This window comes from Larimichthys crocea, chromosome XII (genome assembly GCF_000972845.2).
Source record: "Larimichthys crocea isolate SSNF chromosome XII, L_crocea_2.0, whole genome shotgun sequence".
NCBI lineage: Eukaryota > Metazoa > Chordata > Actinopteri > Sciaenidae > Larimichthys > Larimichthys crocea.
In genome coordinates this window covers 17,946,974-17,969,343 of record NC_040022.1, presented here as the reverse complement: position 1 = coordinate 17,969,343, position 22,370 = coordinate 17,946,974, and the positions used below count along the sequence as shown (strand labels likewise).

The 22,370-nt window shown below is 42.0% G+C and overlaps 3 protein-coding genes across 3 annotated transcripts; 1 reads left to right on the top strand and 2 right to left on the bottom strand.

Annotated features, from left to right (window-relative positions):
* Positions 1-335: 335 nt before the first annotated feature.
* Positions 336-6,996, bottom strand: glmna (glomulin, FKBP associated protein a). Its single transcript, XM_010733337.3, has 19 exons — positions 6,888-6,996; positions 6,488-6,569; positions 5,389-5,514; positions 5,185-5,298; positions 4,942-5,050; positions 4,558-4,846; positions 4,335-4,434; positions 4,026-4,207; positions 3,872-3,925; positions 3,377-3,407; positions 2,678-2,767; positions 2,516-2,557; positions 2,346-2,419; positions 2,166-2,250; positions 1,953-2,062; positions 1,132-1,195; positions 785-920; positions 543-613; positions 336-465 (listed from the first exon to the last, which is right to left on the bottom strand). The coding sequence occupies exons 2-19, from the start codon at positions 6,524-6,526 to the stop codon at positions 376-378; spliced, it is 1,806 nt and encodes a 601-aa protein (XP_010731639.3). The 5' UTR covers positions 6,527-6,569; positions 6,888-6,996; the 3' UTR covers positions 336-375.
* rpap2 (RNA polymerase II associated protein 2) lies at positions 6,965-16,362 on the top strand. The gene is made up of 12 exons (XM_010733338.3): positions 6,965-7,089; positions 7,312-7,357; positions 7,505-7,619; positions 8,177-8,275; positions 8,402-8,467; positions 8,583-8,671; positions 8,788-8,823; positions 8,919-10,068; positions 10,210-10,316; positions 10,574-10,654; positions 12,892-12,960; positions 15,592-16,362. Exons 1-12 carry the CDS (start codon positions 7,035-7,037, stop codon positions 15,734-15,736), a joined length of 2,058 nt encoding a protein of 685 aa, XP_010731640.3. The 5' UTR covers positions 6,965-7,034; the 3' UTR covers positions 15,737-16,362.
* A 277-nt stretch (positions 16,363-16,639) lies between these two features.
* gfi1aa (growth factor independent 1A transcription repressor a) lies at positions 16,640-20,531 on the bottom strand. The gene is made up of 7 exons (XM_010733339.3): positions 20,377-20,531; positions 18,991-19,190; positions 18,645-18,848; positions 17,805-18,208; positions 17,420-17,557; positions 17,098-17,263; positions 16,640-16,997 (listed from the first exon to the last, which is right to left on the bottom strand). Exons 2-7 carry the CDS (start codon positions 19,100-19,102, stop codon positions 16,819-16,821), a joined length of 1,203 nt encoding a protein of 400 aa, XP_010731641.3. The 5' UTR covers positions 19,103-19,190; positions 20,377-20,531; the 3' UTR covers positions 16,640-16,818.
* Between the last annotated feature and the right edge of the window lie 1,839 nt (positions 20,532-22,370).

The window sequence follows — 22,370 nt, the reverse complement described above, 5'->3', positions numbered from 1 at the left end:
TGGCCAGCCTCAAGCCTCATTTTTTTTAAACTTACAAAACCACAACTTGCTCCACTTTAAACCACAGAAAATAGTGACATTTAAATAAACAACACAGCACCTTTAAGTGTGGGTACAAAAGTTTTTTATTCATTACAGAAGTGATACAAACTGATTTGGATGTTTTATAGACACTGGATGTAACATTTTAAAGTTATATTTAAATCTAAATACTTAGCAGACCTGCTGAAAACACCAACAGTGCGTGTTAACTGTTTGAAATAATGCATCCATACCTGATGCTGCTCGTTCTTTAAACAAAATACATAAACAGAACAGTTGAAGGCTTTTTTTTGTTTGCTAGGCCCTGAGACGATGAGGACCTCCGGCCTCAGTCTAAAGGTTCTCCTTCACCTCGGTGAGTTCCTCTATTCGCACCAACACGCTCTCAATCATGTCAAAGGTGTGCAGGGCCGAGTGCAGAGCCTGAAAAGGAAACCATTCAACCAGGTCATTTCAGCACAAACTCACAACCAAGCACTATGTGATGTCATGTGACTGACCTGGATCTGTGACTCCGATGTCATGTTGGGCAGCTTCTCGTCACCAACGGTCACGGAGAGCATCGACTCCTCTGTGGAAATCACACATTGATGCTGTCAGAACAAGTATGTCAAAATGAAACCAGATTCATTACTTCTTCAGCAGTGTTGTTATTCATAGAACGTTTCCTCTCTTTGGTTTGAGAATGGTGGAAGTGAAACAGACAAAAGTTTCCGTGCTGATAAGCAAGTGTTGGTCTGACCTTTGGCCTTGCTCTTTTTGGTCTCCATGGTGTTGTGGAGCTCCCTCTCATAGTGAGCTCTCGACATGTTCACTCCAACACGTAGTGGCTTTAAGAATGTGTCTTCTATTTTATACAGCTCAGTCCAGACCCCCGTCTGTAAGATTAAAACAGCAGCAGGACAAGAGGAGTGATGCACTCTGAGAATCAGAAGCGTGTGGTCGGATGTTGAGGTGTGCTGGCAGGTAACTTAATCACATTTCAAAATAAATCAAACCATCATTCAAGGTCACTGATTTTGGTCTTTTAGCTGGAAGGGCGTCATGATATTTAATGGATTAGATCGCAGCTAGCGCCGTAAAACTCACCTGGTTCTCTGTCACTTTGTCTCTGATGACGAGGTAACGCAGCAGGTTCAGTGACTCCATAATTCTGTTTAAAACAACATGAAAATGGTTGGAAATAATACTTACATAAATAGAATTTAAAAAAAACTATCAGAAGTCAAGGTCCACTTACTTTTTTTTAGAGTTTAAAGGTCCCGTGTGTAAGATTTAGGAGTATTTATTTATGGGCAGGAATGGAATCTAATATTTATCGGTATGTTTCCATTAGTGTTGAATCACCAAATAAGAATTGTATTGTTTCTGCAACTTCACCACTAGGTGCCACTAAATCCTCCATCCTCCACACTGGACCTTTAAGAAGAGAAGTTATAATAATTTCTTTTATGTTTCACTTCTGCCTCCGTCCTTTATTTGACTTTATGTGATTAAACTACTACTACTTTTTCTACAATTGTCTATTTTAAGAGGATTTAATAACATTTTATTCACCTGACGATGGGAAAAGTGTATTTCCATTTTAGTTTATGTGCATGTGTGTATAAAATCAATTCAAAACACTTCTAGGTTGTCTTTTAGTACTACTCCATTAAGAAGCACAGCAAAGCTTCATAATAAGACAAGCTTGTCGACATTTTAACTGCATTCACCTCATTAAACCTACTTTAGTGCACGTTGTCAATTTTCAAATCATGCTCTGAGCAGAAAGAAGCACACTGTAAAGGTAAAAGACTGGCATCTTATTTATGTCCAATGCATGCTGGGATAGGTTTCAGTCCCCTGCACCCCTGAGCACGATAAAGGATTTACAATAGAGCTGGATGAGGTGTTACGTGTTTGCTGACCTGTCCAGGTACTGCAGGAGGTCGGTCTCCGGGCCGTCTGGCAGACTGAGAACTTTACGCAGCAAAGGCAGCAGGTGAACTCCCTCGAACCAGGTGTTGCTGTTATCCGGCTGAGGACAGAAAGGGACAGAGAAGAGATTTTTAATTACAACCCACACTTACACTGTTATATAGCTCTTACTGCATCTAAACCTGTGAAAAATGCTATCTCACCTGCAGGGCAAAGTCAATCTGCTTCTTGATGTTTTTAATAACGTAGCCTTCAACTCCTGAGTGATTACTGGTTTTCAGCATGTACCTGAAACAAGACGACCAGTAAAATCAACACACTGCAGGGTGGAACAGTAAGAGACGTTTCGGATGACTTTCGAGGAGAGGAAAGGTGGAGCTTACTGGAAGAAATTGTACTTTGCTTCAGTGTTAAATTTATCAATGCTCAGCTGGAACACCTTCAGACCTCTGGTTCTCTGTTGACAGAAGTGAATGTGCCACACTTTAAAACCGGCTAATGTCACAAACATTTTGAGCAAAACAGCTAAATGATCTACTGATCTATGACTTACCAAATCATGCCTCGGACACATCGTCATGACCTTCACCAAGTTCTAAAAACAAGCGGTGATATCAGTGACTGAGCATGATGTAAAACACACATCAGTACAGCACCACACTGTGAGAATCACAGCAGAGTAGAAGCTGAGGCTTGTATGAATAATAGTGTTCACCTGAGGGACTGTGAGGAAGGTTTTGATCTCCAGCAGATCTGCAGGCAGACTACCATCCTCCACCCGCACCAGACTCTTCTCATATAGCTCCTGTGTGACGGTAAACGCGCGGACGTCAAGGGAAATGTTCCAACACTTGATTATCAATCAAACTGACAAGATTACAGTTGATGCTTTTGCTTGTGTGTATCTAGGGATGGCCACGTCTGTCGGTCTGTCAGTTAGCGTTAGGCTAAAAGCACATCACAGGGGTACAGCTGAGGCTAACGAAGCAGTTCACAGTGATGAAAGCTGAGTCGAGGCTGACAACAGTGTGAGATGCCCTTAAATGTCCGCTGTTCAGAAGATGAGTAGGTGCCATGCTCTGGTCAAACCTTAGATTGTTCTGGTGACTACATGGCTACCATGTCTTTATATTTTGTTTCATTGGGATCTATTAAGAAAATGGACATTTAACTCCTTCTAAGGATTCTCGGTCAGGGCAAGGATTAAAAAAATATAAAGTTTATGAGGTAAGGTAAGGTACATTTTACTAGACAGTTCATAATAACAGCTGTCTAAGTCTAAGTCTAAAAACCTCATAGATCACAAGAAATGTTCTCGATATCATCTAAGAAATATTTAAATATCTAAATACAAATCTCAGGAATGTTGCAAAAATAGAAAGCGCCTCATCTTGAACATTCCAGTTTGACTCACCAGTCCTTTCTGAATCCTGTACTCCTCGGCTCTGTCAAGAAATAAGTTACGAGGGGATTCAGCTCAAACACAGACCAAACATTAACCAGATCCAAGTCTGTATTCATTCTGTGTCGGTTACATAGAGTGTATGTAATAGTATGTGTGTGTGTGTGTAACAAAAGAACATTTTTAATAAAATAAGAGAACAATGTTTTATCTCTAGATGATGTCATTGTAGTTTTTAATCACTTATAATCTGCTTTCAATGGCCAGTGTCTCGTAAAAATGTTCTTTTCCCCCCATTTAAAAGTTTCTTAAATCAGTTTTATCAAATATGCTGTAAATAGCACAAGCTATAACTTTTGATTTATGAGTGGCTGTTTAAAAACTTTAAATGGCGTACTATCAAACAAACGCAACGCTTGCTAAACTGTGCCTTATTTGTGTTGCTTTATGGACGCTGACGGTGCAACGGCACAGAGCAGATGTAATAATACTGTGTCGTGTACTCACCTGGAGAGGAGGAGGCAAATGTGTTCCATGTTACACCGCAGACCGAACACAGGACTGTGAACACAAAGCGAGCCATGAATCACCACAGCACAGGGGTCATTTCTAGTCACACTTGAATAAATGCATGCAGTATCAGTGTCCTGGTAGATCTTACCTGAAAACACTGGGGAATATATCTGCAGCCAGGTGATGGACGAACACTAGGTGAGCCAGGCTGGCCAAAGACTCTTTAGGATAACGGACCTCCTCCTCCAGAAATCCTGGAACCTGTTTTCTTTTCAACAGTGGCTGGTACACAAGACTGGGGAGGGACTCTCCGATAGCACTGAGGGCATTCTGTACAAAACACACAAAAACAGACTCAGTATTAGCATAATATCTAACACAGGCCTAATGTGAGTCCAGCCAAGATCCATTACAACACAGATCATCACCTCTTTGCAGAATATTATGTTTAGCCTACCAAAATCTCTGTGGCAAAATTCCTGAGGGGAGACTCGGCCAATATGTCTGGAGTCTTGAGTTGTACCTCCAGCAGAGGGTGACTCAGAGTCTTCATACAGCTGCAGAACAGGAAAACACAAGGTGTCAAGCTCAGCATCAGTATTAGGCTTCGTTTTTGCTACTAACCACAGCGTAATGTGAGATAACACATAATATATAAGTCTTTTACATTTATCACTTACAACTTCAGCAGTTCTGTACGCAGTTCGTCCTCTTTACCCCTGTCATGTTCAACCGCCATTTTGTTTGCACTCTCATATTGTGCCTTATTGTTCAGGGTGTTTTGCTGCGCCTCACAGACAAAGGGTCTGACAAAGTGTATTAGATCGGTGCAGGAGCGACAAAGCGAGAAGACGTCGTCCTCCTCTTGCTCCTTGGTGTGAGGTAGAGGCAGTTTGGCTACCTGGTCCAGCACAGAGGACAGAGTCATCCCCAAAGATGATGCCTTACGTTTGTCCAGGCGCAGCAGCACTAACAGGAAGACAAGGTCGACAGAGGAGGTGAAACACTGGAAATGACATGTTGACAAATATACTGGAGTACATATTTAAAGAAATGTTCTTTACCTTTCTGTAGAGGGCCCAACAACAGATGGAGACTCTCTGCTATGGTGTCAGGGTCATCCTGCTCCAGCTGCTCCAAAAGGCCAATCAGCAGCTCTTTGGGTGTGCAGGTCTGGAAAACAACAACAACTGAGCCTTCAAGAACAATTTCAGCACTCAAGACATTAAACGTAAAGTTGATGTTATAACTAACGTTTTGTCTTCTGAATGCATTCCTGACATTAACCACTGAGTGGATAAACAGACCTGCAGCAGGTGGTTGAAAACAGCGAGGCACTGAGAAACGTTCTTGTCTTCTTTCCTCAGCAGAACCTGAATCAGGGGCGGCAGCAGATTCCAGCCCATACATCTCACTATGTCCTACAGACAGAGGGATAGAGGAGCATCAGTGCAACATGCTTATAAACAAGTCCATGCGCTGAAACAATGATCAGCTTTTAAGCAACGTACCTGATTCTTTTCATCCAGGACTATACTGAGGACCTGCGCGCTGTTCCCCTCCTCAATGCAGGTCCGTCCAGCAATCGTGAAGACGTCATGATCCTCGGTGGTGTAGCTGTAATCAGGGAGGGCTTGCTGTGTGGGGGAGAGAGAGAGACAAAGAGGTGGATTAAAACAGAGGGAATACAGGTGTTTTATTGATTTTATTTATTACTGCTGAACTATTAATTAATAAATAAATTGTTTTTTAATTTTAAGGCAAAATGCCTGTTTCCAACTTCTCAATGTGAGAATATTCTGCTTTAATTTCATTGTAAATGCTTCTTCTCAGGGGGGGCTGCCCATCACTGCACCATCTCTCCCCAAATTTGCATGTCTATGCCTTGTACTGCATGTGTGTATCTGGGTTAAAATGCTTGTAAATAAATAGAGTGTAAAAAGAATTTCTCCGTTCGTGGGATTAATAAAGTATATCTTATCTTAAAAACAAGCAAACTGAAGAAGAGATCTGGGAAACCGTGAGCAGCATTTGTTGCAATTTTCTGGCGTTTTACTGTATGGATTTACAATAAATCAAAAACTAATCAGCTAGTCAGTCGTTAATAGAGATAAATATCGGTTGCAACCCCACAATGAAATATAAGATAATATATCAGAGATAGTAGCAATGCACATTTTGCACATTTTATTCCTGCTGCTACTTCATTTTATTCAGTATTTACCTCTCTGCTGTACAGTACACACTGTACCTACTATAATCATACTGTATATATCTATATGTAGCATAGCAACTGCACTGCAGTCACGTCTGTATGTTGTTGCCTGACAATTGTTTAGTGTGAACGTACTGCACTTTATGTATTTATGTGTGTTGTAATGTGTGTGCACTTTAATGTAGTCCTGTCTGCACTATGATTTATGTTTCATGTAGCGCCATGGTCCTCGGTGAAACACTGACTCATTTCTGTGGTTGAAATGACATTAAAACACACTTGACTTGAACACAGTGACCTCTCAACACAGATGTATTCAGATCACCTGTAGCAAATAAATAAAATGGTGTGTGTGTGTGTGTGTGTGTGTGTGTGTGTGTGTCTGATGGACTCACACATCTCTGGACCACATCACTGAAATGCTCCAGAGCCATCCCTGCTGTCTTCAGGCGGGGTTTATCTTCACACAGTGGTCCTCTAAAACAAACAGAAGACTTCTTACTTAGTGTTATAGTTCAAAGTGACGCACACGCACAGGTTAGGGTCAGCTGAGCCTGTAAAGAGGACAGGTTAGGGTCAGCTGAGCCTGTAAAGAGGACAGGTTAGGCTCAGGTTTAGGACAGTCCTGAACTACAACGAACGCTAGTCTGTGATGCTGACTTAGCTTAGCCGTTAGAAACGTTACAAACGTTTTCTTCTTCTGTTATCCTCGCTATTAAAACGCAGCCACAAACAGTGAGCACCGCTGCCGTGAATAAGAGTGATAAACAGGACAATAGTGAGGTAGATACCCACCTGAGCTCACTACATATCCCACGCAGCCCCGGTGTGAACAGCACCACGATAGCCGGTGACAGCGCCGCGCTAACGGTCGGATTGTCCGCGCGGGCTCGCCGTAGAACGAACGACGTCACCGGTCAGAGGTGAAGGAACAGAAACAACATGGAGACGGAGGAGAGGAGGAGGAGCGCAGGCTCCCTGAAAAACTCTAAAAAAGGTCAGCTCACTTTAACAGCACGTCTTTTTACGTCAATACCAGGCTTTGTGATTATGTTTACAATCTAACGAGTGTGAGAAAAGAGGTTTAAACAGGCTTCAATGTCGTACAAAGGTACTTCGTGTAGTAGGTAGTTGCTCATTGGCTGCTAACTGGTGTGATACAGGTGTGATGGGAAACATGTAGACCTGTTTACCTGTGTGTGTGTGTGTGTGTGTGTAGGCGGGAAACGTGTCAAAGCACTGACAGCTGAAGAAGAAGCACGAAGGTATGAGTAGACATTATTTCACTGGAGTTGTATCAATATTAATGTCAAGCCATTTAATTCCTCTATGTTTGTTTTTTTTTAGAGATAATTAAGTAGAGAGACAACAATTAGTAACATTCTTTATCTGTGTGTTGTGTCGTTTGTCAGAAGGGAGGTGGTGAAGGAGAAGTTAAGGGAGAAGTTGGAGCTGGAGAAAAGAGCCCTGAAGATTGTGGAGCGTCTCCTGGAGGACAGCGTGGCTGAAGAATTTCTGGTTGACTGTGTATGTATCGGCTTTTTGATCACAGCTCACCCCTGAACTGTCTAACACAATATTCCCAGCTGACGTATGGCGAGAGGCAAGGTACGCCCCTGGTCATGTCACCAGTTCACAGGGCACATAGAGACAAACAACCATTCACACTCACATTCACACCTACGAGTCAGTATTCCCAGGTACTAACCAGGTCTGACCCTGCATTGCATCCGAGATCGGACCAGATTGGGGCGTATTCAGAATGGTTGCTTCACCATATTTAGAAGAGAAACTTATGTTTAAGATAGGTCCAGACTAACTTATATTACGGTGAACTGACTTGTCAGTCTACAAGTCATTTATCCTGTCTGATACTGATATTTTAAGGTTTTCGCTCACTCCGTCACAGGCAGGCATTTTCGAGATCAGTGAATCGTCACATTTGTTAGACATCCGAAAACAACGGATATAAAGATGCTGATGATCTTGATTTAAAAACGATTATTCACTTCAGAGGTTCGCCGTTGGCAAAGTGATTAAGTTGCTGTGATGGACAACATGTTTTCATTCTCCTTTCTTCACAGGCAAAGTTCATTACTCCCGTGAATTACAAAGACACTATAGAGGAGAGATCCATTGCTAAACTGTGTGGTTATCCCATCTGTCCAAATAAACTGGGAAAGGTAAGATTTATATCGGTCTTTGCAGTCCAATGTGTAATACACATAAGTAATACACCTCTTTGTATCTCATATTTAATGTGTTGAATCTGCTTTCTCAAGACTCAGTGCAATTTAATTTTTTTATAGATCCCGACTCAGCAGTTTAAAATTTCTACTAAGACCAATAAAGTTTACGACATCACAGAACGCAAGGTAAGTGCTGCTATGTGTGGGTTGAAAACAAAAGGATTTTATTTATGGACCCATTTATTTTTGATGAAACTATGAAAATAAATGTTGTTTTTGTGTCTTTCTTTCTTGTGATTAGTGTTTTTGTAGTAACTTCTGCTACAAAGCCTCCAAAGAGTTTGAGCTACAAATATCAACTACACCTCTTTGGCTCAGGCAGCATGAAAGGTTTGTGTGCTGTTTCTTTCTCTCTGTTCTCAATCTAGTCCCTAACTATTAACTGATGATTAAATAAGATATATACACATTAAGATTGTGTGTTTACTTTTTTCTTTTTTTTTCAGTCCTCCACAAATTAAATTGCTAAAAAAAGGAGATGGGTAAGTATCAGCTTAAGTGTTTATATTCCATTTAAAATGAATATTTTAAATAGCAAAATGTCCGATTTTTATTTTTTATTTTTTTGTAACCCAAGTGTATCCAGCGGGAGTTCTGGTGAGGAGGTGATAATGTTGGAGAGGCGTCTCCAAGAAAAGGACATCGAGGACCCTTTGGCTACTCAACCTGAGGACGCTCACAGCTCTCAGCTCCGATCTGTTGCAGCCGAGCACAGTCACAGCGAAAGCAGCGACATTGAACAGGAGCAGGACTTTGTCTCCAGCATGGTCTGCCAGCGGCAGGGACCCAGGGTGCACTGGGGCGACCTGCCTAAACGTACAGATGATGACAATAAAGGTGAACGAGGGAAGAAAGACAGAAGAGGGGGCAATGAAGAGGAGGTTGATGGGCATCGAAGTGGAGACGCAGGGAGGGAAGGAAAAATGAGAGAATATGAGAACGGTCAGGAGTCACATTCATGTAAAACCGAAGTTAAAACAGACACTGAAAAACCCAAACAGCTGCTCTCAGTGAACACAGACAAACTTAATGAGGAGCACGTGTCAGAGGAGAACAGTTCGCCTGAGGGACCCAGTGTGGAAGAAGCTACAGCCAAGCTGAATTTGTGCAATTTATCTGAGAGGATCACTCACACTGCCCCCCTGCCTGTTGACTCAACAGCCACACAAGCAGATCTACTCACCTCTCCACCATGTGAAGATTCAAACCCCTCAACAGAAAACGAACATCTCCCTTCGACTCTGATCAGCACAAATCACGACAGCCACAACACTGCATTGACCGACCAACTGGAACTCAACATCACCCAGGTGGGCATGAGCAAGAGAGGGGCAGCAGGGCTACGAGATCTACTCAAGAACCACACTGCTGGAGCCAAACCTGATCCCATCCGGCTGGCTCTCCTCGAGTGCCTGAAGAAAACATTAAAAGACTGGAGCACTGACGAGACGCTGAAGTTCCTGTACGGGGCTGGTCATTCACTCAGCTCTCCTTTTGCCGATGTTGAAGAAGACAAAGAGGAGGAGGAAGAGGAGCTGGACGAAGACGACTTTGACGATGAGGATGCAGAAAGAGTTGATGCTGGGGTGCAGAGGAAAGCCTCTGCTCCAGCTCCAGACTATGAGACACTGCAGAAGGAGGGCCAGCAGCTGGAGCTAAGAGTCAGGGAATTTTATAAGGGGACCTGGATTCTGCCTGAGGAGGAGGAGAAACCGCATGGAGACGAGGTGAGTGAAGGACAAAGAGAAAAGAGAGAAGCGTTATAAATGAAGGGACTTGTTTACTCTTTGATTGGGACAGAAAGAAGTGTGTTTATGTCCTGAAGTTTTCTCTCCAACACTCACACGTCTTATTTGTTCCCCCAACAGGTTACAGTCCAAGACCAGAGCACGGAGTGCCCAGTTCTGCCGCTCGTGGACTCCAATGCTCAGCATCTCATCCAGAAACGAATCACAGTGGAAAAGCTCACCAGCTGGTATGTGTGGGTGTGATTTCATTTGTGTGTGTTTATTAACATGTGTGGGCAAAGTTTTAATGAAGCTGCTGAACCCTGGCAGTTCACATATTGTTTTTTTCAACATCACACGGATATATTTAAATTCACATGTTCAGTATTTATTACATGTGTTGAAACCCTTCTCGCTCCTCTTGATAGCACAAACATATTGACAGTAATAATTACATTTTTCCCTTGTATTTGTCTCTTTGTCCATCATCGTTTTGTCTGTGCAGCCTCAAAAACATCGTCGGCCCACTGCGTCTCACCATGACTGACGTCTCAGCTGACCTGAACAACTTAGTCAGGACTTTCAGGTCAGTGCAGCACAAACACACACTCCTCTGCGGGTCTGCTTGCATCAGGTCACACAGTCTCATACTTTTGGTCATTGCATATTCAGACTTTATTCTTAACATTTATTGAGATGTATACATTTATCGAGAGTGAATTTTTCTTTCTTTATTTATTTTTTGGTGCAGAGACAGAGAAAGAAATTAGAGTGTTGGACATCTAATTAACAAATGGATTTTATTTAGATTACACATTGTTGGAAGATTTGATGAAGCTCTCTGGTGCCCCCTACAGATCTGCATGCAACATGACAACAACAGGACTTTTATTAACTATTGTCTTTAGGCCTTTTTAACAGCAAGCATGTTGAGTTAATTAACACAACATTAATTATGGGTATATTGTATTTAGGTGTTTAAAATGTCGTTGTGCATTTTGGCTCACTTAGCTGTAACAGCCATAATTAATGTGATTAGTAACATGTGGTTTTCTTTGCTTTGACAAGTCAAAATGTCTGTTAGTGGCTCACCAAATTCATTACACGTCTTCATTTTTGATGTGTGGTTACACATGTATTTTTTGAATGGTAATCACTGGTATGTGCTTTTCTGACACGTCACGTTTGTTCTGTCAGGAGGTTAAAAAAACTGAAGTTAATAAACATATACTGTATATTATAATAATATAATAATGGATACATGGATATAGATATGTAGAAAACGCTGTTTATCTGTCATAACATACACATACTGTATACTTACACCGGTGTTACCACTTCAGGCTGATTAGACGTCAGCTCAGGTTGAAGATGGGCAGAGCTCTGCTGGAACGTCACAAGAGTAGTTGGCAGGAGTCATAGCAGGAAATCACAGGTGTTCTTAATGATAACACTAATGATGGCTCTGTCCCAGCCATCTAAATGTCCCAGCAAGCTGCGACCGTGAGCCAGCATGCACAATAACCAGGACTAAAGCTAAATGGAATTACATCACAATTATATTTACACAGACGCTTTTATCCAAAGCGACTTGCAAAAAAATGGAAACAATCAAGGTGACAAGGACATGTTAGTGGAGCACTAAGTACTACATGCATATAATCAAGTGACAGTTCGAGAAGTGGGATAGATTTCATGTCCAGTTGTTGGTATTGGTAGTGCTGGGAGAGGAGGTGCTGTCTGAGGAGCTCGGTCCTCAGGTGGTTTTTGAAGGCAGAGAGAGGGGCGCTCCTGCTCTGGCAGGATATGGTACTCCAAACCACCAAAGGGGAACAAGAGACGAGAAAAGAATTCAGCCATGATTTATTTTTATAATTTTACACCTGTGCTTTTCCTACGGTGAAAATATCAAAATATTGTCTATGAAAAAGACCTATAAGAATGATGAAGGTTCATTTCCTCCACCCAATCAGGTGCAACATAACCAACAGGTGGTTCAGTGAGCTGTTAATCAAGCTCAGTCTGCACATGCCCGCAAGGTCCTGAGTAGGAGCCTGATAGGCCTTTATCACAGCAGCCATTTTGACATGAAATAATAGGTAAACACAGGTGTTACCGATGACACTAAATAAGGTCCCGTTCCATTCAGGTCAACCAGAGTCCGGGTGCTGCTGTGGCTCACTGTAAATTCTCTGCTGCACTAAATGGAACTGAACCTTAAATAGTATCATTGGTAACACCTGTGTGGGCCTTTAGTTTCTGCCCTCTGTTATCGTGTATTCTCATTGGAACATCGTAGCATTTTAGTGCAGCATTTGTTACGATAGAAATGCGATACATATTTTCTTTGTCCATTAGTAGTTAATTTAAAAAAAAGACCAGAATTGAGCATTTCCTGTCATAGACAAGCTCTGTGTTCCCATTGGCTGGTTAGGATGTTTTCACCAGGAGTGCTATTAAATCACTGTGTGGTGAGTAACACCTCCACAGCCTTGCTTCCAGGAATTCTCTTTCTGCTGTCAGAGGCCTCCCGACAAGAGGCTTAAACGAAAGAATATACACAGTGCTGTCAAGAAACATACATCACTACACTATTGCAGGCAGTGTTTGTGGTGGTTGGTCCGGCGTTGTGCACGTGTGATTTTCCTAGTTTACTTATCGTCAGAATCTGGTGATTTTTGACACCTCCTGCTGAGCGACGGCATGTGTTCTGTGGTTAGACTTATCTGCAGCACATAGACAAACAGCCTCACATGGCAGAAATCTGTAAGTTAGGACTGGCCTGTTCCTCACTTTTGTTTTGTTTTTTTCCTACCACCACAGGTTCACCAACACAAACATCATCCACAAAACTCCAGAGTGGACGCTCATAGCCGTTGTGCTTCTGCATCTGTAAGTTTATAGTGCGCGAATGTGTTACTTCAGCATTAATAGGTAATGAAGGAAATGAAGTACCAGTGTTTCCCAGAAAATTCACCCTGTCAGCAACCTCAGAACCACTGTTCTTCACTACCAGTGTGTTTGTGTGCAACTCGATCAACTGCAGCTTAGAAAGGACAAGAAAGAGAAACTGAAGTAAAGTGATAGAAATAAAGCAGACAAACAGCTGCCAAATTTCTGTGCAATAACAAATATTAAATATGCAAAAGGTGTTTAGGTGACTGACATTATATTAGTGTTATGCTAAGATTTCCTGTTGAAACAATGATCAAATCAAAGCAACAGCTTTGTGCATTTTCACAAGAAAACAAGTAAACATTTTCCGTACAGCGACTTGCAAGACGCTGGTGTGCCATTGTTTTTAGCCCATGCCATATGGCCTGTGTGCGTCTGTGTTGCTGGCAGTTCATGGACAGTTCCGTGCTGCTCCCGTCTAAGTACACACAGACACCTCATAGCCTTATCTCCACCTGATTGCCCTTGTCCAGATCCGTGAACCAGGACAGAAGACACACACAAGCAGTCCTGTACACTTTCATGTTAAATACACACACACACAACACAATAGTTCCTCTGTATACATCCGAGCAAAAGGAGCATTTTTAAATTGCCCCGGCTGGGAAAACTTTCACCTGATGCCCGACTGACTCTGATTTACGACTCCCTCTGTGGCCCCATGTCAGTTTGCATTAATATCATAACTTACATTGTGAGCTCTCTTGAGCTTAACAAAAGAATACAGTAAGTGTTGTGCAGCCTGAGGGGCAGTATGTAACACAGATCTATAACTCTTAAAGCAAGAGAGAGAGCCTTGTGATTGCAATGTCTTCCCTGGACTTTGAATTTGTTGTGTTTTTCAGATAAATAAATAATCTTAATCTCTGAAAGGTATGAAATGCCTCTGATTAAAATAAAATAGGTTTTACATAAGTATTCTCCACAGATGCTCAGTAATGAAACTTTTTCGATGTGGGGGAAGAAAAAAAGAGAGAGTATTTGTTACCTGTGCCTTTGACCTGATTGTAGATGTTGACAGTCGATGTTAAGAGATAAATGTTTAAATTTTATTTGATCTAACTGATGAAACATTTAATAATGTTTAGTCTTTTTTTTTTTGCGTTAGCTTTTATTTGATCCATCTTTGGAGACATATATTCTCTTTGTCACGTGTCCCTCTGGTACTCTATGATTTCATTAGTTCCCATTTAACTTCAAGCTTCTCCATCCTTCCATTCCTCCATCATGAATAATTTGTTGTGCTGTCTTATCTATCTGCTGCATGGCAGCTGTGGAGCTAGTCTGGCCTCTTTTGTTCAGGCCAGCTGAATAATGGATGCCCCCCCTGCAACACTAGACCCGGGGGTGAACCGGAGATTAACCAGCAGTGCACCTCCACACAGGTAGACAGGCCAGGTAGAGGGGGGGAGGGATGGAGAGGGACACGGCTTGGAGAGGTGACAGAGATCAGCTAGAAGGTTGCACACGTAGATTCAGAGCAGGAGGTGAACAAAACATAGAGTCTGTGCTGATTTCATGGATCATGACACAGTTTCAGTAAAGTTACTGTAGGCGTAATGACAACAAATTCTCAGTTTATTAGGTACACTCAGCTAAAATGCTACAATAAATCTGACTTTTTAAGGAGGTCTATAATGTCTAGCTGTTGTTGAAACTGTTTACCAAGAGCACCACAGACTACAGCCTCCAGAACAATCCTAAAGTTGAATCGGCACCTCTCTAAAGCACCCGAAAACATTACAACATTTATATATATAGTTGTTTTTTTGTAGGGCTGTAGCATTAGTTTCAGCTAGGTGTACCTAATAATAACTGACTGTACTTTACACTCACTTACACGCACTGTGCTTGTGCAGCTAGAAACACACTCTGAGCTAAAACTGAATGTTAGCCGAATGTGTGAAAGTGTAGCTGGCCGTTTGTTGTGTGACACATTTGACAACATGTTGTGGGTTACCAGAGGTGATTATCTCATCAGCATCTTTGCAAAGATTTACACCATCCCTCAACAAAAAGTTAAACATGAACTGTAGATATTACCAGATGATTCAGGCTATTATGTTGTGTTTCAAAAGCCTGGATGCACCCACTGGCGTACTCTGATGCAAACACCTGATCCTGGTTTCTGAACATGCTCCGTCCATAGAGAAATATGTGGCTGAGATGTTCAGAAATCAAGAAACCCCTGCACAGAAATCTGGATACTGTTATGCTGCATGTCAAATAAGATTTAAAGCCAGACGGTTGCTCTGCAAAGCAGGTTTACTGAGTTATCTTTGCTTAGTAAAAACTAGAACCTCCTCAAATCTGTGTTTGACTCAACAACGTTACTTGTATGACTCACTCTTCCAGAGCAACATGAACTCGGGTCAGTGCTCAAAAGCATAGCCAAGTAGATCATGTAACAACGTGTGCTCAAAATTGTTGATCAAAGATATGAAGACAACAGTCGTATAATCGCTGTTAAAGTCTTGTTTTGGTGTCTGTTGTGTATTTAGAAATGTGTAACAACAGCAGCTTTACCGGAGTGAGTGTGTGTGTGTAATGGTGTATTTTGTGTTTCAGGTTGTCAGAGGTGTCTGCGATGGTGCGAGAAGCTTTGGAGACACCGGCATCTGTGGAGTATTTGAACACGCTGATGGAGGAGCTTGGCCTTCAGGAGCAGGACCTTCTGAACTTAGTCCGGCTGTTTAAAACCCCGGCACACTGACACACACACTCACCCAGACATGGACATACGAATAATAAATATACACTCAGGATCTTGGACTGAATGAAGTATGTGTTTGTTTTCCACAAATAAAGTTGGTTGGAGTAACTTTTAAGACAAAAACCCATGTCCTTTTTTTGTGGTTTAAGTCTGCATGCTCTTTCACTATTGATATTGTGCAGCAGCATTATTGTATGTACACAATCTGTGGTGAGATATGTGCAAATCAGATCCTTGAAGTTTTAGAGCACTGCGTGTTTAACCTCTGCATGGCCAAATAAATCACACCCAGCTTTTCCCAGTGAAAACGCCATGTGGACACGCTGGTTATCGCTGCACTTCTGCTGTAATAAAAGTGACGCCATTTCTCCAGACTTCCTTCACATGGATGTTTATGGCACCATAATGTCATTTGTTATATGGGTATGTTAACAATGGTGTGTGAAAATATTTGGTTTTGACCAGGTGGCGCACGCAACAAAACGTTTTTCTATTTAATAGTGGAGATATAACTTTGACCTGTCATGCAGATTGGGGATGTGATTGATAGCCTGCATGATTCAAACACAGCTTCTCGTTTTTCACAACTGTACCAACAATCAGTGGACAGAGGCAGGGAATGATTTTTAAAATCTATTATTGTGGATTAAAAGTTTAAAAATGGAATGATGAGAATGTTTTTCATTATTTAGAAAGTAATCAAATGTAGAAAGAGTGAAATCAAATGATCATAACTGGAAAATAAACTGACAAAAGTTCATGTTTAATCCCTGATAACAACAAAAAGAACAGATTTCTTCTGCTTAAATCAGATTTTAGTCATTTAAAAGTAATATTTCATTTCTGCTTTGTAAATCAGCCTAGAGGCTTTTTAATTGTAATAAAAATATAAAAACACACTTGATAAATAAACTTTTATTTCCATAAAATCAACCAGAATAGTTAAGGCAAAATAATTAACTACATTGAACAACTTGGAAAAATAATAAGGCCAATGCAACAAACCATAGAATCAAATAAAACACGACCATCACTATGTACAGGAGGAGAACATTAAAAGTGCTTAAAGCATCGAGGTCTGCTCATTTGAGTCCGTGCTGCGTCTCCTTGTGTCTCCGCAGGTCCACTTTCCTCTGGAAACCTTTCCCGCACAGGTCACAGCCGAAAGGTTTGAACCCTGTGTGTTTCCTGCTGTGCGTGATGAGGTTGGAGCTCTGACTGAAGGCCTTCCCGCACACCTGACACTTGTGCGGCTTCTCACCTGCAGCATTCAATGAGATCACACAATTGGAGTAATTGATGAGGGTGGGGTTGTTTTGTTTTGTGTTTTTTAACGACTTTCAGCTTGTGTGGTATCTCACCTGTGTGGATGAAAGTGTGTTTTTTCATGTCTGACTTTTGGTGGAACCTCTTCCCGCAGTACTGGCACGGATAAGGTCGCGTATCCGAGTGGATGAGCAGGTGCGTGGACAGTGTGGAGGAGCGCTTGAAGCTTTTGCCGCAGATTTTACAGCTGAAGCTCCTCTCCTGCAAAATAAGTTAAGTTTCAGCGTGGAAGACCTCAAATTGTTAGATTTAACTACACAAATACAGTGACACAGAGCGCTATCTGGGGCCTTTGCGTCCAGGATGTGGGCCCAGAGGCCTTTTTACGCAATAGCTTATATCTATTTAGAGGCCTACCTGCGAGTGAACCGCTCTGTGTTGATCCAGGCTCACTGCGTGTCCGAAGGTTTTCCCGCAGATCCCGCACTCAAACGGTCGTGTTCCGCTGTGTGACCGCCGCACGTGGACCTCCAACCCGTGAGGGGTGGAGAACACCTTTGGAAAAAACAGACGGATGACTTTTTTATTTTTTTTTTACTTCGAAATCAAACTCAAAAAGAGAAAAATATAAAGCGGATTATACACAAATATCTCACTAAAACACTAATTTAATGGCTGAAATCTCATTTAAATTAAAATTTACCCTGATCACCAATAAAACATCACTAAGATTCATTTTCTAACATCTCAGACTTTATCAAAACAGCTGGATTATTATGGTAAGAAACGCTGACAAACATACCTTACAACATTTAATACACTTATAGGATCCACTTGACTCGCGGTTAGAGCAAACGAAGTCACTCTCAGACTTTATTTCCGCCCCGCGGGACTTCTTTACATCCACATACAGCTCGTCTCCGTCGTCCCGCGTCCTGCAGATCTGATGGCCCGTTAGAGAATAGTCCTGGTAACATCCGGACACCGAGCCTCGCTTTGCGTAAAGCGGCTCGGTACCGCTGTCCTCTGCACCGTATATGCTGACGGGTGAGTGAGGCTCCCTGTGGCCCTGGATGTGGTGATGATATGAGCCCTGAACTAGATGCCTCAGCTCAGAGCCGGGGTACGACGTCCAGGAGTAAGGAAAGAGCGGGGTGTTGAAGTGGTGACCGTCCTCTGCTGCCGGAGTGGAGCATTTCTCTGAATCTGGAAATGAATTTGTATTTAGTGAAAGTTCATGGCCTGTCTAAAAAACTGATCACTTAGAAATTGCATTTAATCTTATTGGAAACGGCTACGTTTCATGCGTAATAATGTCACCGCGCCAAACTATTGGACGTTACATATTTGCCGTGAGCGATGATCAATAGAAGTTGTAACATTATCCTTGATCCCCGTTTGATAATCTGACAATTATTGTGCTTCATCTTTGTTCTCCTTCATAATAATCAAAACTGTAACATCAATAAATGTTCAATGTTCATAAAACTAATACAAATTAATGGCAACTAAACTAAAATTTGAAGTTCATATCAGCTTACATTGACATTAACAAACTGTGCTGTATTTGTTTTTAATACTGCTCTGACTTCACCTCAAACAACTCAAGACAAAGTACGGGTGAAACGACATCTGAACTAACCTGGTGAGGAAGAGGGAGACGGCGGACGCCAGAAATCACAGTCGGATGACCGGTCACACACGCTGCCTCCGTAGCTCAGCGGGGAGCTTGAGGACAGCGACCCCGGGGACAGCAGCCTGGACCCGGGGGACAGTCTGTCAGCGCCGGCGCTCACATCCTCCTGCGTCTCCAAGTTGGAGTCAAACTCCGCCTGAGATTTGTTCTCTAATGAAAACGGAGCAATGACACTTGACTGAGCAACTGGAAATTAATTCTACTTTAATTATCTGGATGCAAATCATTTCCATCGGGACAAATCGCTCTTATTTAACCATTTTCGTGCGTAATTACGCACAAATGAACCCACCTGCGCACACGTGAGCAAGAATAGTGTCCAGTCTATTGTAGTCATCGTCCAGGTAGCGCGGCTGGTGGTAGCTGTGGGCCCTTTTACTCTTCACCAGGAAAGACCTCGGCATGTTTTCTTTCTGTATCTCTGTCGGCGCTGCTCAGGTCTGAAATCCTCCACTTCACTTCACTTCTCTCCACGCTGCTCTGACTTTATCTCTGGACAGATTGGAATACTATTGGTTGACAGGCGAGACGGCGTTAGGATTTTTGGCAGGCTATTACGCATGCGCAGAGAAGCCGTATCGTTTACCAGGTGTCGCGGGGCAGGTGGCCAAAAGCAGGACCACCACCCACACCAACACTACCGTCCCCCCAAGAGGATCTCGGTAGATATGGGATTGGAGAGGACATATTGTATGTCTTTAATGGTAAAAGCTTTAAACGCGACGGGGGCTGAATCACATAAGAGGAAGTTTACAGGGATGTTTCATAACTTGTAGAGTTCGCCACAGGGTTATGTTGACTTAAATCATTATCCAAATTGACAGTGATTATATTATCACAAATTAAAAATGCGAACATTATTATTATTTTATTAAATTATTTATTTATCTATATTATTTTTTACGGATAAATTGCGTTTTGTGTAATACTGGAAATTAATTCCAGTCAGTGTCCACTCTTAGAAAAGCTCTTTAACGTCACAATAAATTAAAACCGAGATTGGATTCGTGCACTTGCCAGTCTGTAACAAAGGTTGAGATTTACACCACAATCTCTAAATTCAGTGGAAACACTGACAACATTTTGGAGTCTAATCAAAACGACTAAGAGCAGATATAATCTAAATGTCATGAGACATAAAAATGTGTGTTTTTGTGTCCCCATGCAGGCACAGCAGCCTGTGATGGATAATGACCTATTTGTTTGACTGCTTGTAAAGTGATCCTGTTAATGAGACGCGCACGGCCGCTCTGCACAACAGCCTGCTGGTGGGGAGCCGAAGTATCCCTTTACAGTTACACTGCTTCAGCTTACCCGCACTGACTTCAGCCTTACTGTTTTACATCATTAAAGCCCCCTCCCGGACCATACACAGGCCCCAATTAGGTTGCCCGGTGAAAGAAACGCAGGACAGGACGCATACGTGCCAAGTGGAATATTAAAATTAGGAAAAATGAAACCAGCATGTTGGAGGGAAAAAAAGAAAAATCTGTCAGACTCAAATCATAGCGAAGATTTGGTCTCTGTTCAAGGTCCAAAGCAAAGCGGTATATCGATTTTTTTTTTTTGTCCAATGTGGGAACTGAGTTTGTTTGATGCAGCTGCAACAAGTTAGAGACCTGCAAGCAAAGCGCAGATAGCCGAGGCGTAAAAACTGAAACACATGTCCCATACTCACACAGCACTGACACGGCAGGTACTATATCCCAGCTCTGAGAACACACACACACACACTGTCGTGAACTGTGTCCACATTTAGTCTGACTGTCAGAATATCAGTCACAGGCTGCAGAGAGACACCACAAAGACCTCATACTGACACACACACACACACACACACACACACACACACCCTCTCTCTCTCTCTTTTCTCTCTCTCACACACGCTCTCTTTCTCTTTCTTCCCCTCCCTCCTTCACTCTGAAAAGTTCATGTCAGTCAGCCATGACAGTCAAACAAAAACACTGATTCATGTTATGATAGGGGAGTGCACAATCTTCGGCCTTTTTGCATTCAGTACTAAAATAGATAATTTAATTTTCCTTTCAGAGTTTTATTCCCACCTAAAGACAGATTTCTTTCTTTTTTACAAATACAAAAGGTTACATTTCTGTGACTTATTTAACTTTAGGCCATATTATATATGAGTTATTGGCACTTAACTTTCATTTCTTTCTGCTTTGATGTTTGAAATGTTTTTGAAAAGACTCAGAAAGAGTCATCAGCCCATAAAATTTAAACGTTTAAAGCATCATCTCTCTCTCCTCTGCACTCACCAACGAGCAGACAGGGATGATTTCTCACACAAAGCAAACAGCAAAGACACCAAGCACCAGTTTTCCTGTAAAATTAACAAAATTCCAGACATGAGAAAAAAGGAAAATCTTAAAGTTTCAAAGTGTCTAAAAGTATTTATGGACTTATCCAAATTCAGCATTTTTTTCCCTAGAAAGCATGGCTGCTCAACCACATCATGACGCATTCAACCAAATATTTAAATTAAAAACTCTCAGTTGAATTATTACTGAAACTGAAGCTGCTGATTGACGGCAACAGCGTTCTGATTATTCTTATCAGAAAAACAGAAAAGTTGAGAGAGGCCCGGTGTCGATGTGACAACGTTCAAACTCAGGGTTACATACTGACTCAGAACAGGAAACCAGACGCAGAGTATAGAAGACGCTATCAGTGTTGCCACAGCCTCCTCTTTTGTCTCTCTGTATACCCCCGGCCCCCCTTTTCACCCCACCACCTCCTCCCCGACAGGCCTTGATTCTCACTCTTTTTAAGTCTTACAGAAAGTATGTGATTGAAATAGAAGCCCAGTCGCAGTGATCACAGCCCGGGGAAGAGAAGTGGAGGAGGAGGGGGGGAAGGTGGTGGTGTTGGTGGTGGTAGGGGGGCGGTTGGTTCTTGTATTTTTTTTTTTTTTTTTTGCTTTGCATTTCACAGCAGCAGTTGTCTACCTTGTCAAAGGTGCGGATCACAGTCGCAAGGTTAAATAAAGACTTGTGCTGGTGAACCATGAGGTTATTTTCTCAAGTTCAACCTCAGGGCCTGTTTCACCCCTCGCGAGGATAGACAGAAACTGTGGGGACTCCTCATAGTTTTAAATATACCTGAGGTTGCAGCTTTAACACCACATGTATGTGAATGTTAAGAGGAGCAGAGTACACGGCGGCTGTTCAATATGTTGTCTTGATTTTGACTCGCGCAACTCAGTTTGAAGCAAAACCGTAACATTAGCTAACCAGTGGTTACGTGTTACAATTATGGGATCACGATAAGGCAAGCAGTGACACAAAGTCATCTTCTGATGTCTATTTCAGAGCGACTTAAAGTTTTCTAACATAAGGTAATGTTAACTTTCATTAGCTGCTGCTCATACCAGACCAGATAAGACTGTAGCAGCAAAACCCCTGAGTGTATTCAAATGAGTAAAGTTCATTTTATGTCTCATGAATTCAACATTTCATTGATAAGACAAAGATGTGTTATATCTCCCATGAAATTGTCCATAGTTTCACTTTAAGTCAACAAGTGAAACTAAAGCAGATTTTGTTCTTGCAGACGAAAATAAAAAGTATAATTCAGTCGAATGAAATATACTGGATTTATGCTTATTGTGGCTAAACTGACTTTCACTGGTTCATGTCTCTGTTTAGTCCCAGG